This window comes from Gymnoscopelus microlampas, assembly GCF_963454915.1.
Source record: "Gymnoscopelus microlampas genome assembly, chromosome: 9".
Taxonomy (NCBI): Eukaryota; Metazoa; Chordata; class Actinopteri; order Myctophiformes; family Myctophidae; genus Gymnoscopelus; species Gymnoscopelus microlampas.
Window position 1 is genome coordinate 17314282 of NC_139946.1, and position 13216 is coordinate 17327497.

The following is a 13216-nucleotide window of genomic DNA, read 5'->3' on the forward strand; positions in this document are numbered from 1 at the left end:
TTTTTTTTTTCTTTTTTCCTTCAGCCAATGTGACAAAATGTGACGGGAAGGACACATCGTCACATCGCGAGTCCCGGTTAACACAAAAGAAGTATAGAGAGGAGGAACAAAGTGGTGTGGTCTAGAAGAAATACATAGAGACAGAGGCCGTAGTAGAGGCTGGAGCCAGAAGAGTCGACTGATCACAGATAGTAGGAGATAGGTCAAAGAAACAGAACTGGACCAACAGAGAGAGAGAGAAAGAAAGAGAGAGAGAGACAGAGACAGAGCGAGACAGAGAGAGAGTCAGAGAGAGACAGAGACACCTTCCACTGGAGAAGGAGATCTTCTAGGATTCATGGAAAGGAGGAGAGTTTTGAGTGAACAAGAGAAAAGGAGTTGACAATGGGACCGACAGGAAAGATGTTTAGGGGTAGTGCGTTATGTGTGTTGCGTTTGTGCCATGTTTGTATGTAGGTGTGTTTTGTCAGTCGTTATGGGTGTGCGCGTGTGTACAGTATGTGAGTGTTAGCGCAGCTTGGAGGGAGCATGAGTTAGTTGACACTGTACAATGTTTAATGGAAGACATGCAAAGAAGGTCCACAAAGAGAGAGAGAGAGAGAGAGAGACAGAGAGAGAGAGAGAGAGAGGGAGAGAGAGAGAGAGAGAGAGGGAGAGAGTGTGAGAGAGACAGAAGTTGAGGAAGAAAGAGAAGTCGGAAAAAAAGAGGATGAACTAAACGAAGAGCTGATTGAGAGACAGACAGGTGACAGGACAGACGAGTAGACAGACAGGAAAAGACAGAAAACGCAAGACAGGGACACGAGGCAGAACAGAAACCAGACCCAAGCAGCAAGACAGACAAGAAGACAGACGGGACAGTCAGACAAGACAAGACGAGACAAGACAGACAGGCCGACAAACGAGACGCACAGAAATGGGGCACGCTGGACATACTGTACTTTACGCAAAGGGCGAGTGGGGGGCGGGGGGTGGGGGTTGTGGGGGGGAGGGGTTAGGAGGAAGTTGGGGATAGAATAAGGAGACTGTGATTCTGGAGCAAAACTAAAAAAGATAGAACCAAAAAATCATAATAATAAATAAAATAAATAAAAAATGGCTCAAAGTGGGTTTGGAGGTCTCACACACTGGGGCTTAGAATCAGAGTCAACTAATCCCCCCACACCCACCCTCAAACTCGCCACCTCGATGCTCACGTGACCCGGGATAACCGGATGGAACGAAAGGGGGCAGTGGGGAGCGTGAGAAAGAAAGGGCATCGAGGATAGCAAGCATTCCAGAGCACGCCGTGTCGATCCAAATGGGATTCATACAGGCCGTCGGTCACCCACAAACACTCGGAAGGGATTTGACCTGTTTGAATGCGCGTCGTTCGGCCATACCGTCGGCTATTAATGAAAGGAGCTTGCAGGATAGAGGGTATGTAAAAGGTTAAACAAAGCTCCAACTCTGACGCTATAGTGTTGGCCTTTAGAAGAGCCTTTTCACTTGAATTGAGTTGGCTATGTAAGATAACATTGTATTTTTGTGCCATGTATGAAATGATTAATAATACATTTTACACACGACATGTACCGATTGAAGCGAACACAGGCGATGACCTTCCGCCATCTCTGCAGGGCGATAACAGCCTTACTCTTTACATTTACGCTGCAATACACACACCCCTTCAGAAGGTGCTGCAGTCCACTGATAATGTCAATTGCTGACTAGCTGGGGCATGACGTGACCTGACCTTGAGGCCGTGAAAGGTCAATTCAAGTAAAGCTGCTGCAGTTTCATAACTGGAACAAGGTGCCTTTAGATGAAGTAGAACTCAAAACCACAGAAACAGTCACAAGAACTATCAATAAAATGTACGACAGAGGGTTGTGAAAAAGGTAATGGCTTTTAAAAAAGGCAAATTGTATGGCTTATAGCAAAAAAAGAATTTGCCAACCCAAATGGGATTCATCAAAATATTATAGTTACATTATATAATCAACAATATCTCTACACTACCTCTGACTAAAATAGGATTATACTTTATGACAAACCTTTTGGTCAAGGTTTTCGTTCCCCCCGAATTGAAGCCCAAGATGGCGGGGGCAAAAATATACATATTGCAATGTTCTAAATTATTATTTTAAAAAAAGCGCCTAACAAACAACAAAGGTGAAAGGGCAGCCCATTCCACACACAAACATGCATGGGTGTGGCTATGGCATGAGTGTCATATACAGGTGCGCCCCCCCCGCCCCCCAGTCACAGGGAGAACCAGGACAATCCAAAAAAATGTCACCCAAGCCCATCCAAGCATGCCATTCATTTCCAGATGTAGCATTGTTCCAGACACACACGCACAAAATCAAAAAGTAAAGTAAACCAAACAACAGATATCCACAACAGAATTAATGTCTGAACAGCAAAGACAAGTTCCATAGTGCAGCTGTGTTCAACAAGGGAGGATTTGCATCAATACTATTAGATGTTTTTCAGCCATCATTTGTCTCTGATCTCATTTATTTTGGTCATGACCAATGTGAATGCACGTTGACTAAAAGGTGAACTGGATCAAAGTGTTTCTGTTTTGGGAGGGATTTGGGGGTTTGCATATGATCAGGTGCTCTTCTCTATCTGGGGCGAATGTCTGCCAATGGACCGGGGGAGCTTTTGAGGCTGAGTGAATGAGGTTTTTCCACAGGAATGATGTCTCCTTTCACCTCCAGGCTCCTACAATCTTAACAGGCATGGTGACAACTGGGTGGGATCTTTGGGGGAAACCGTCAGTAACAAACCTACTGCCCGCAGAACATAAAGACGATGGGAAACTGGCAAGTTTACTGCATGCACCACGCGGCCCAAACGAATACATTCAGCCTGTGGCAAGAGTACAACAGTGGGTTGTTCTGGCAACAAACGGCGATCTCCCCATCTATCTTTCGAGAGAGAGGAGAACGGAGAACTGAACATAATTCCTGATTTATACTTGGGTGTGCGCTGTATCGCACATCTAAAATAGACGATCTACAAGGTCACAACGAATCGCAGCGCTATTTCCGATGCATGACACAGGCTACTGCAACTAAAGTATAAATCACCCTTTAAGATTCCGAAGGAAAATAGTGGAGACAAACCGCATAGGCATTACGCCTCGGTGTTTCATCAGTCTACCATTAAACTATACGTATAGTTCTGTACATCTGTGTATGAAATCAACAACAGGACCAGTGTGGAATGCAATACTCAGTCATGCAAGTGATTCTAAAGGCTCTCGCAAGCTGACAAAGAGGGGAAGGGGAGGAGGTGGTGGTGATGTGATGTATGTGTGTGACTCCTTCAGAGAGTCTACCCTTTACAAATGCAAGCCCAGCGAAAAACAAAACAAAAAACCCCAAAAGAATCCCAATTGCATGGACACGCTCCTCATTCACAGAGACCGGGAGCCCAGCCGGCCCATTTGGAATGGAAAGAAAGGGTGAAAAGGAAAAGAAAAAGAAAAAAAACACTAGACCTTTCTTTTAGGTTTAAGACGTAAACAACGTATAATCCTGGTTCAAGCCCCAATGTGGAGAGAGAAAGACAACTCAAAGAAGTCTTAAAGTGGAACGAGGTGAAAAGCAGTCGAGAGAGAACGCCAGAGTACTGAACTAGTCTCTAAACAAGTGGGCGGTGGCGTGGAAGGGGTTTGTGCCAAAAAACAAAACAAAAAAAACAAAACCACAAGAGGTCAGAAGGCAGACATTATCGGCCATTTTGGCGAGGCAGCCTTGGAGTGCTGCCCCAAAATGAAGGGGGAAGCCAACATAATGTGCAGCCTTTTTTTAGTGTCACCTTGAAGCTGAGATTACACCCTCTTACTGCCCGACGTCACACAGGCTCCGCATAATATAGATCCTTTAGTTACACTTGCCTGGCGAGGCGGAGGGCATTTACATACAAAACCACAGGGGTCGCATGTATTAATACGACATTGGGCTGCACCCGTGCTAAAACAGTCACTATGGGTGGCCCCATCAAAATGGAAATTATTGCTTAAAGTAAACGGAGAGAAATCGTGGCGGTGGGTGGGGGTGGGGAGGTGGGCTAGTAACTGCAAACAGAAGATTTGGTGGTACACTGTCTTGCAGGTTGAAGACAGGCAGTCAAATGGTTGCTGCAGATATGCCCCTCTCTGTGGTGATGCTATGAGCACTGGATCTAATCTGTCAGATTGTTAACAGGCAATGTATTAATGCTTTTTTTTTTACACCTGATTAAAAGAGAGAGTGAAAACTTTTATGTTTGCTTATTCGAAGACAAATGAGCATTTTTTTCAGAGGGGTGGGTGTGTGGTGGGCTATGTACTTCAGGACTCCTTGAGACAAACATCTAATAGAGATGGCAGGATTTTTTTTTTTGCTTTGGCCAGTGAGAACATAAGGTGTAATCTAGCTTTCTTTCCCAACGTTACAAACACACAAATGCAGAGCAGGACATGCAAGCACATTCACAAACCAGGCAGGCATCAATTGTTGTAGGAAGGCAAGCATGCACGTGCATTCTTCACAGCGCTGTCTTGCTGCATCATTGACATGGTTGGAACCACAAAACCAGCAGTCGGGGCTAAATGTAGCCCCGTATTTCTAGAATTTGACGGGTTCTCTTTCACATTTCCCTTCAGTGGAATTGGGCCGTGACGGCAATGAGAGAATACTGAGTGGTGGTGTTCAACTGCCTATAGAGCATCTTTTAATTGCCAATTGGAACAGCGAGAATTCAAAAGGATTATGATTATATAAATTTGTCTAATGAGCCGTCTCGCAAAACAGCACGATGGGGGGTTGTTGGTGGAGAAGAGGATCTTGATTTTAACGAAACAAAGAAAAGATCAAATACATAATGCGTCTCCTCTAAGGAAACAATGGCTTTTGTTGCAACGGTTTAGATGATTTATTTTGATGTTCTGTATAAAAAAACAACTTTCCTGCTTAGGAAGTACTACAGCGAGTATGGTTGATATGGACCCTCAGTGAGTCCTGGCAGTCACTCACAGACAGGCAACTAAATACTAAGCCAGTAGACTCAGAGTGTCCTTGGAGGCCGTGCCCGAGGCAACGTGTTCTATTATTTATAGTCTTCTTACGCGATGGCGAGAGGGCAGGGCGATGACCTCCAGGTCTGTCCGAGGCAGCCATTACACTCAGCCCCACATGGGGGTGGTGGGCACCCAGGGGGACTGGCACACTCACTGCTCTGTGTTCATTACTTAAAAGCACACTTCTCAGCGACAGGTCTAATTCCTGACAGATCGGCACGGCACGGCACGCACTGAACTGACACATACGCCCTGGTCCTCACAGCACCCAGATACCGTGTTGGAGTGTGTTATCACCTTTGTGTGAGTGATACACCTGATAAAACAAACTCATAATTACCTCTCAATTTACAATTGTAATTGCAAATTGTAATTTACTCTGAGCTGAACACTCATAGTCCTTCCCCTCCATGAAAAAAAAGGGGAAAACTAAAAACTGGAAGTAATGTATTCATAAGAGCAGAGGAGGGATAAACTTTACAGGCAAGTTTACGACAGCCTGTGACATAAGATTTAAGAGGGTTCTGGCGCTGGTTCAGATTAATATATGCCTCGGAGAAACCCGGCACACATGGGCTGAGTGCAACATCTCAAAAGATGATGGGAACTTGGGAGAAACCCAATTACCACATAAATCAATGCATGGCCCCTTGCAATTGATCCACAACTCATTTGGCACCCTCTCCTCTCCGGCGCCATGACTGCCGAACGTGTCGGGGAAAAAAACAGAAAAAGAGTCTGCCAAGTCTTTCTTTCGTTCCAATTTGAGAATCTTCATTACTTGGCTTACGTCAATCTGGAAATCAATTCCAACATTCAACACAGGGAAAAGAAGGGGCCGATGAATGAATAATACATCAGAATTTGATTGAGTCTCCCTGACTAATTTGGAAGGAAAACAGCAGTCAGTCAACAAAACCAATCACGTCTCGTCGCCGTCATTTTGAAAATAAAAGCCGCCTTTGTGGTCGCTTAGAGACGGCGAACGCAGCGCCTAAGTCATTATATTGTTATTGATCCGCATGGCACAGTAAAAGACATCCCATGATGGCTGTGTGAAATCACCACTGAACCCAATCAGGCCCAATCAGTTCTCATTCTTTTTTGTTTGTTAATGCATCACCGTAAACGAGATGGCAGCAACACTGCGCTGAACACACACTAAGTATTTCATTTGGCATTCATCTTCATCCTCCGCGACTCAAGAAGCAGCAGCATCACTGAGTAAGTAAACTAAAAGAAGAAAAAACGCCACCAAGAAAGGAAACCACGAAAAGGACAAACGTGTTCAACGGAAAAGGAAGTTCAGGAACAGAACCAAAACGAAAGGAAAAACAAAACCACACACATACACAGGACCAATAATCACTAAACTCAACAAAGAATGCCGATAAACAAAGGTTTGTATCAGGGAAAAGATCTGTAGAACAACCAAGGAGAGATAATGGAACATTTCAACAAAACAAGGAATGCAGGAAAAGAAAAAACGGCCAAAGGAATTCTGTGTACAGGCATGCAAGCGCAGTTACATTCTCCCATCATGCAACAGTTCCTTTAGGTTATTTCCACGTGCTGGGATTTCAAGACATGTGCAAGAAAAAGCCTTTCCGTGCAGAAGCAATACCAAAGGATGCAAACAAGAAAAGGCCCCACAATGCAAACATAAAAGTAAAGAAACAAAACCCGAGCTAATCGGGTTTGCTTTCATCATTTCTTCTTTGGAATTAAAATAAAAGTAAAAAAAACAAAAAAACCTTCTTTCATAATCATTTAGCAGTTTGGATTAATCGTTTAGGATTTATTTCAAATTAGTAATGAATCGAGCTTTGTATATAGGCTAAATAGGCAAATATAGCTAAAATTTTCAAACATGTTGATTTTTTTTTTTATGTGGGTAAAAAAAGTAAAAAAGAAAAAACACACCAACCTTCTCGAAGCTCTGAGGGATGTAAAGGGGTTGATGCAGAACACAATGACATGAGGAGAAGAGAAAAATAGGGGAAACACAGAGAGAGTAAAAAAAGCCACCTCAAGGTGTTTAGCTGCAGCTACATTTCTGTTTTGTTTTTGTTTCTTTTTTAATCCTTTTTTCCTTCCCTTTTCCCCCTTGTCCCTGCTATCAGTGACACCCGTCTTCAAATGTAAGCTCAGCCTGCCCCTTAAAATAAGCTTTGACCTCAAAACAATCAGATTCACCCCAGTGGCTGTGCTGTCGTTTGGTTAAGAGAAGGAAGGGGGAAAAAATGGTGTTGCTGCCACTGGGGTTAAATCAAGCGTACCATATCATGATCAAAATTCAAAAGCTCCCTTTTATAGCCAGCGGTGAGTGCAGTAGCTCCCGTGGCAGCTGCATATTATTTGCTTTTTGGTTAAGAGAAGGAAACCAAATAAAGAGGAAATCAAAGAAAACCAATGAGAGATTGAAAAGAAAAGACACAGTTTGGGCTGAAATTAGCAGCTGTGGTTTTTCACGTGGCTGATTTCATCGAGTTTCTTTTGGAGGCCAATCCATGCTGCTATCACTTCAGTCACACTGATGTTTGTTTTTGTATTTTTTTGTATTTTTATTCTCAATCCACCCCTGATGTAATATGCAGATTGGTTTGTTGTTGTTTTTGTTTACAAATGTATTTGCCTGAATAATTCTCCCCGCCACAGCTGCTAATCTCGAGTGCAATTTGCTTTGTGAACAAAAACATAGTCAACATCAAATATCAGAAATCGATTGACAAAACTGAGTAAACTGAAAACAGACAAAAGTTGACACCATCAAGGCATAAAAAACATGTGTGGTGCTGGTGGTGGTGGATGCTGCAAAGTAGTGAACACCCAATGAATTGATCACGAGCCCTCAACGGGACGAGAACCCCTTGACTTATGGCAACTGCACGAGTTGCTGGCATTGATCTAAGGGTAGAACTGGGTCTATTTGACAAACTGCTAATATTGCCACGCTGCGTCAACAAACGGTTCCCATTATTGCCATTTAATCTCTTCACTGGAGCTCTCCACAATAATTGCAAGCGGGGCCTCTTAATTTTCCTCCTCGCTGTGCGTGGTGGAGGAAGGTGGATAGCTACTCGACATGGAGTGTCTCGGCATTGCAGCAGAGACTGTGTTTGCCCTAGTGATGGATGCTGGTGAGAGGAGGCGCTAATCATATCATTCAGGGTTTTTTTTTTGTTTTCATTTCACTGTGCCCCCCTCACCGAGGAGATCTCTCTCCCCTACAGAGCTACTTCAGAGGGTATGATAATCGCAATAATAATGAAAAAGTGGCTCCCTGACCCATTTTATAATGTCAGGGCCGTGAATTATTTATCGGGAACAAAGTTATTTGGTACACAGCGGAGTGAACAAACTGAGCAAGCGACTGTGAGGCATCTTTTTTTAATACGAGCCAAAAAATAAATAATACATCGCCGCAAATGCATCAGCCTCAATTTATTAACGCTCGCTTGTCTGGATTCTGCTGTCGTTTACCATTAGCGGTTAGACTTTTGTCTTCATTGCCTGTGTGTCTTAAAGAAACTCAACAGTCCCCTGGACTGATTGTTTTTCTTTATATCTCCACTATCCTCTAGAACATACCAGCTTAAAAAAAAACTACTGCTGACTTTAAAAGGTTTTAAGAGACATTAACCCCAGCTGTTGTGGGGGGAATACTATGGATTTATACTCAAGATCAACCCACCAACAAAGCAGGAGTTAAGTGCTCTATTTATAACTGTGATAAAGAGCATTTTCCAAACTGATTGTGTTGGCACCGTTTTTTTTTCTCCCCTCCAATATATACCCACCACAATCCTTTCTTTTAAAAATGTGCTTTTTTTTTTACCCCCGAATCTGGAGTAGAAGAAAGACTCGGGGGCTTTCTGATTTTGATTGGTGGCCGTGTACAACCTTGCCGCTCAATCAAAATCCAGACTTACCGTTGAGTTCCTGCAAGAACCTGGAAGAACCTAATCAAAAAGAACTCTCTCTCTGGAGACTCTTTTTGGGAGGGGGGGGGGGGGGGGGTCCGTAAGCTTTGATAAGGGTTTGGGACTGGGCAGGGTAGTAGGGGTGGGTGGGTGGTTGTTAGTTAGTTGGGGGTCGAGTTGGGGGTTGGGTGGGTGGGTGGGTGGGTGGGGGACAGTATGGGGGGTTGGGAGTCAACATCTCATCGATCAACACATTTAAAGGCTTGTTAACATCGGATAAAAGTCATACGTCAAGTCAAGACATACGGCTGGACGGGGCTACACATTTCCTTCCAAGTAAGTGTTGGGGAGGGCAGTAAGAGACAACAGAACGCAGCGTTATATCATCAACACAAGAAGCAAGAGATCAGTTACAACCTTGAAATTCAGGAACGCTTCACTGCATATCAAAGTACATTTACTACTAGCATCAGTACTACAGATTCAAGTTTTAATATTACTTGGGTTGTATTGTATTCTTTTGCAAAATACAGTTCTTTGTAATTTACAACTTGGGAGAGAATACAAACAGTTATCATTGTGTAAAGACTTATTTGTAATGATACTTGTGTGTTTTTTTGTTTTGTTTTTGTTTTGTTGTTGTGGCCCTGGCCGTGGGACCGGGTTTCTCCCTACCTCGCACATAAAGGTTAGCAGGGGAGGAGTAGCGCACGCCTTCCACGTTAGAGGCCACGCACTCGTACTTCCCCTGGTCCGTCTCCTCGCTGTTCTCGATCTGCAGGGCACCTGGGAAAATGACACAACCATAAACAAACACACAGAGAGGGAGAGAAAGGGAGAGAGAGAACGACAGGAGAGAGAGAGAAATAATTAGTCCATCAGGTCAGCAACATGAAAAGCAGTCCCTCTTAATGGAGGGGTATCCTAATTGGTGGAACAAAGTATTCAACCCCCAGTATACTTGAATCAAAGTATAGATACTCCCGGTTCAAATATTACTCCACTACAAGTGAAAGTTGCTCTGTCAAAATTGTACTTTAGTTGAAGTACAGGAGTACTTGCTTTAAGAAATACTTTAAAAAAAATATATATATATTTGAAATAAGTGGAGCTTAAGTGGTCACTACCTTTCCCCATTCCTATAAATGTAGTGGAGTACAAAAGTACAATGGCTTAGGTAGTGGAGTGAAAACAGTCCAAAAATACAAATACAAGTACAGATACTCAATAAATGTACTCAAGTACAGTACTCAAGTAAATGTACTTCGCTACTGTCCAACACTGGGTATATCTTCACTTATTTCTCAGTAGAATTTTTACGTCAGAAAAAGCAATTGCTCGAGCGGTAAAGCCTAATGCAATGAAAAGCACCCATGTTGTTGTGCTCCAAGCCCATACTAGGCCAACCACAGGTTAAAGAGAAAGAGAAAAAAAAAAGACAGAAAAAAGAAAAGGGGTCGAGGAGGAATTTAAATAAATAAACGTGTGAACTGAATAAGTCAAAACCTATTTGCAGCAGGGTGGTGAGTGTGTTTAACACATGTACGACTCAGAGTTCTCATGTTGAACACCCGAGTAACAATACGTGTGGGATGAAATGAGCCTGGCGATTGAATTCAAATCGACGTATTAGCCCTTGCATAGCACTCACCATGTGCTGGGTGGTGGTGGTGCTGATGGGGTGAGGCGGGGTGAGGGGTCATGGGAGAATTCCTCAGATATAATCGTTTGTCGGTGTGGGCAAATGAGCAGTGGCAACAACGAGATGCTGCTGCTTAGCACAGCAAACAAGACTCTCTCTGCGGTCCCACGGCTGAAAGAACTGCCAACTGTGCAATAACTAATTCTCGCAATACAAAGATATTTTTTTAATACGTTTTTTTATGTCCATTAAATCAGTGGTTCTCAAACTTCTTCCATGTCAAGGACCCCTAAATTAATATGCATTTATTTATTTATATAATATTTATAGGCTCTGGTGTGTGCGTGACTGTAGTTCCCCTTTTTCCAGAAGCAAGGTGGCATTCTCGTTTCCAGTTCCGGGGGCCGGTTTTCTCATCATAGCTTCATTTGTTTGACACAAGACACCTTCATTATGCGTTTCCTGTTCAAATCAGCTGCTGAGCCAATCAAATGAAGCTAGATGATGAGAAACCGACCCTGGGAATGGGACATGTTTATGCCACTCTCTGGTAAAAGGAAACTAACAGCCATGCACACTACAGAGCCTCTCTCACTACACAGTAGGAGACGAACGCGGGAGGAGGAGGCGAGAGAGGCTTAACAACAGGGCATCAGATCCGTCCTCGTTAGCGCATGTTGACGGCACTTCCTGATGATATCATTAGAGCTGCCCGGCCGTCCTGTCTCGTCTGGTCTGGTCCGGGGAGCGATGCGGAGCGGAGCGGCAGACAGACAGATTGCGGCGGAGGCCTCCGCTGACAGACAGAGCACCCACTGCTCGTTAGTGCTTAGCCAGGAATCATCATCGATACGCGGAGCGGAGCACAGGGCCGGAGCGGCTCCCTTCAGCACAGCAGCATACTGTGTAACCTCCTCCATCACCGTCCGTCCAGCCGGCCGCACGGCGGAAAGTAACCAAGTACATTTACTAACACGTACTGTTACTTAAATATCCTATCTATCCTATCTCCTATCTCCATATTTTCGTAAATTAACGCCCTACTTGATCATGCTACAGCGTCACACAAAAGTATCAAAAGTAGAAGATCTACGAGCTCGAAATGAGCTTGTAGATCTGCTACTTTTGCTTTCTTTTTATTTGAATCAAATTTGACGATATAATCTTGAGGTATTTTTCACTTTACTTGAGTATTTCGATTTATACTTCTGTCCGCGAGGCAAATATTGTATATACTTTTTTACTCCTCTACAATTATTTGCAAACTTTAGTTAGTTACTTTACAAATTTTGATTATTATTTTATACTTCAGCTATTCAAAAATAGCAGGATTTCTTTTTTTTTTATCTTCACAATACGTATGCATATCAATGAATCGACAAAACATATATATTTTTAAATAATCAACTAAATCAATTAGTCTGATTAAACCACTGAAGCCCTATTTGATTCAAGCAACGGTGTCACACAAAAATAGCTAAAATAGCTTATCTGCAAGCCCCCAACAAATCATAATCACAATTGATTTGATTAAAATCGATTATTTAAACAAAATAATCAATTCAATTGATTAGTTTGATTAACTGTTGCACCCGTAATATTTATGTGTATTAGTCATGCTTGCACCTTGGCTGCAGACGGCTTAGTGCTCCCTGAGCAGCATTTGTCCACCTGTGATTCTATATGGGCTATATTTGAACAACAATCACTGAATCTAGAAGCGGATCAGACGGCTATCTGTCCATTTGTCTCTTTCTCTCTCTGTCGCTCAACAGGCTCAGATAATCCTAGTCCCTGATGGAGAGTCGTATCTAGTGGCACATGTGCCAAATGAAAATATCTAACTCCACGGAGCACAGGTGGTGGAAGGCTCTCACACGTGACTCACGCGCGTGTGTGTGCACGTGTGCGCACGTGTGCACACCGTGGCTGGGTGTGCGTGCGTGTGTGCACACACGCGTTGGGAGATAGATTTTGATCTATTTGATGTGAGCTGGGGACAGCGAGTGCCAGCCTGGTGGCAGGTGGGCTGGACGGCACTCAGAGGCCTCCTGAACCTTGATGCCAGGGAAAGGAGCAAAAAAAATAAACACTGATGCCAGGGAAAAGAGCATTAAAAAGCAGAGGGACCGCACATGAAGTCCGGCTCCTGGCCGGCAGTTCCACAAAGCTCTGCCAGGGGGCTTGGCCACCGCTGGTATAGGCCTTCCCCTTGCTGAGTTTTGAAATCCTAGGGCCGACGGAAGTTTGGTGAACTTTTGTTGGTGGGAGTAAAAGTATGGGGATTACAGATTTTTCATTCCAACCAAGCACTACACCAGGTGAAGGTGCGCCAATTACTTAAATCACTTCGGTTTCAGTCCAATGGTAGGGCTGAAAACGTGCACACACTCCAGCCTCCTTGGCACACAGCCTATAGCTACTCCGAGCATCACAGTAGCCTAATGCCCAAGTTACACTTAGCCGATCTACAAGCTCACAACACGCTGTGGATCCAACGCGTTGTGAGCTGATGAGTGAGTGTGAGTGTGATATATGATATAAACTATAGGCTTAAATCGTGCTACCGAGCAAATCCATATTAATAATAATCCT

At 43.7% G+C, this 13216-nt stretch overlaps 1 protein-coding gene across 3 annotated transcripts in view; it reads right to left on the reverse strand.

The window, feature by feature from the left end:
* Positions 1 to 13216, reverse strand: part of ptprsa (protein tyrosine phosphatase receptor type Sa) — a 281342-nt gene that overhangs the window by 108758 nt on the left and 159368 nt on the right. For all 3 annotated transcript variants that reach the window (XM_084067853.1, XM_084067854.1, XM_084067852.1), the window contains exon 6: positions 9655 to 9765. In XM_084067853.1, coding sequence (XP_083923979.1) covers positions 9655 to 9765 — 111 coding nt within the window. The remainder of the gene's footprint in view (positions 1 to 9654; positions 9766 to 13216) is intronic.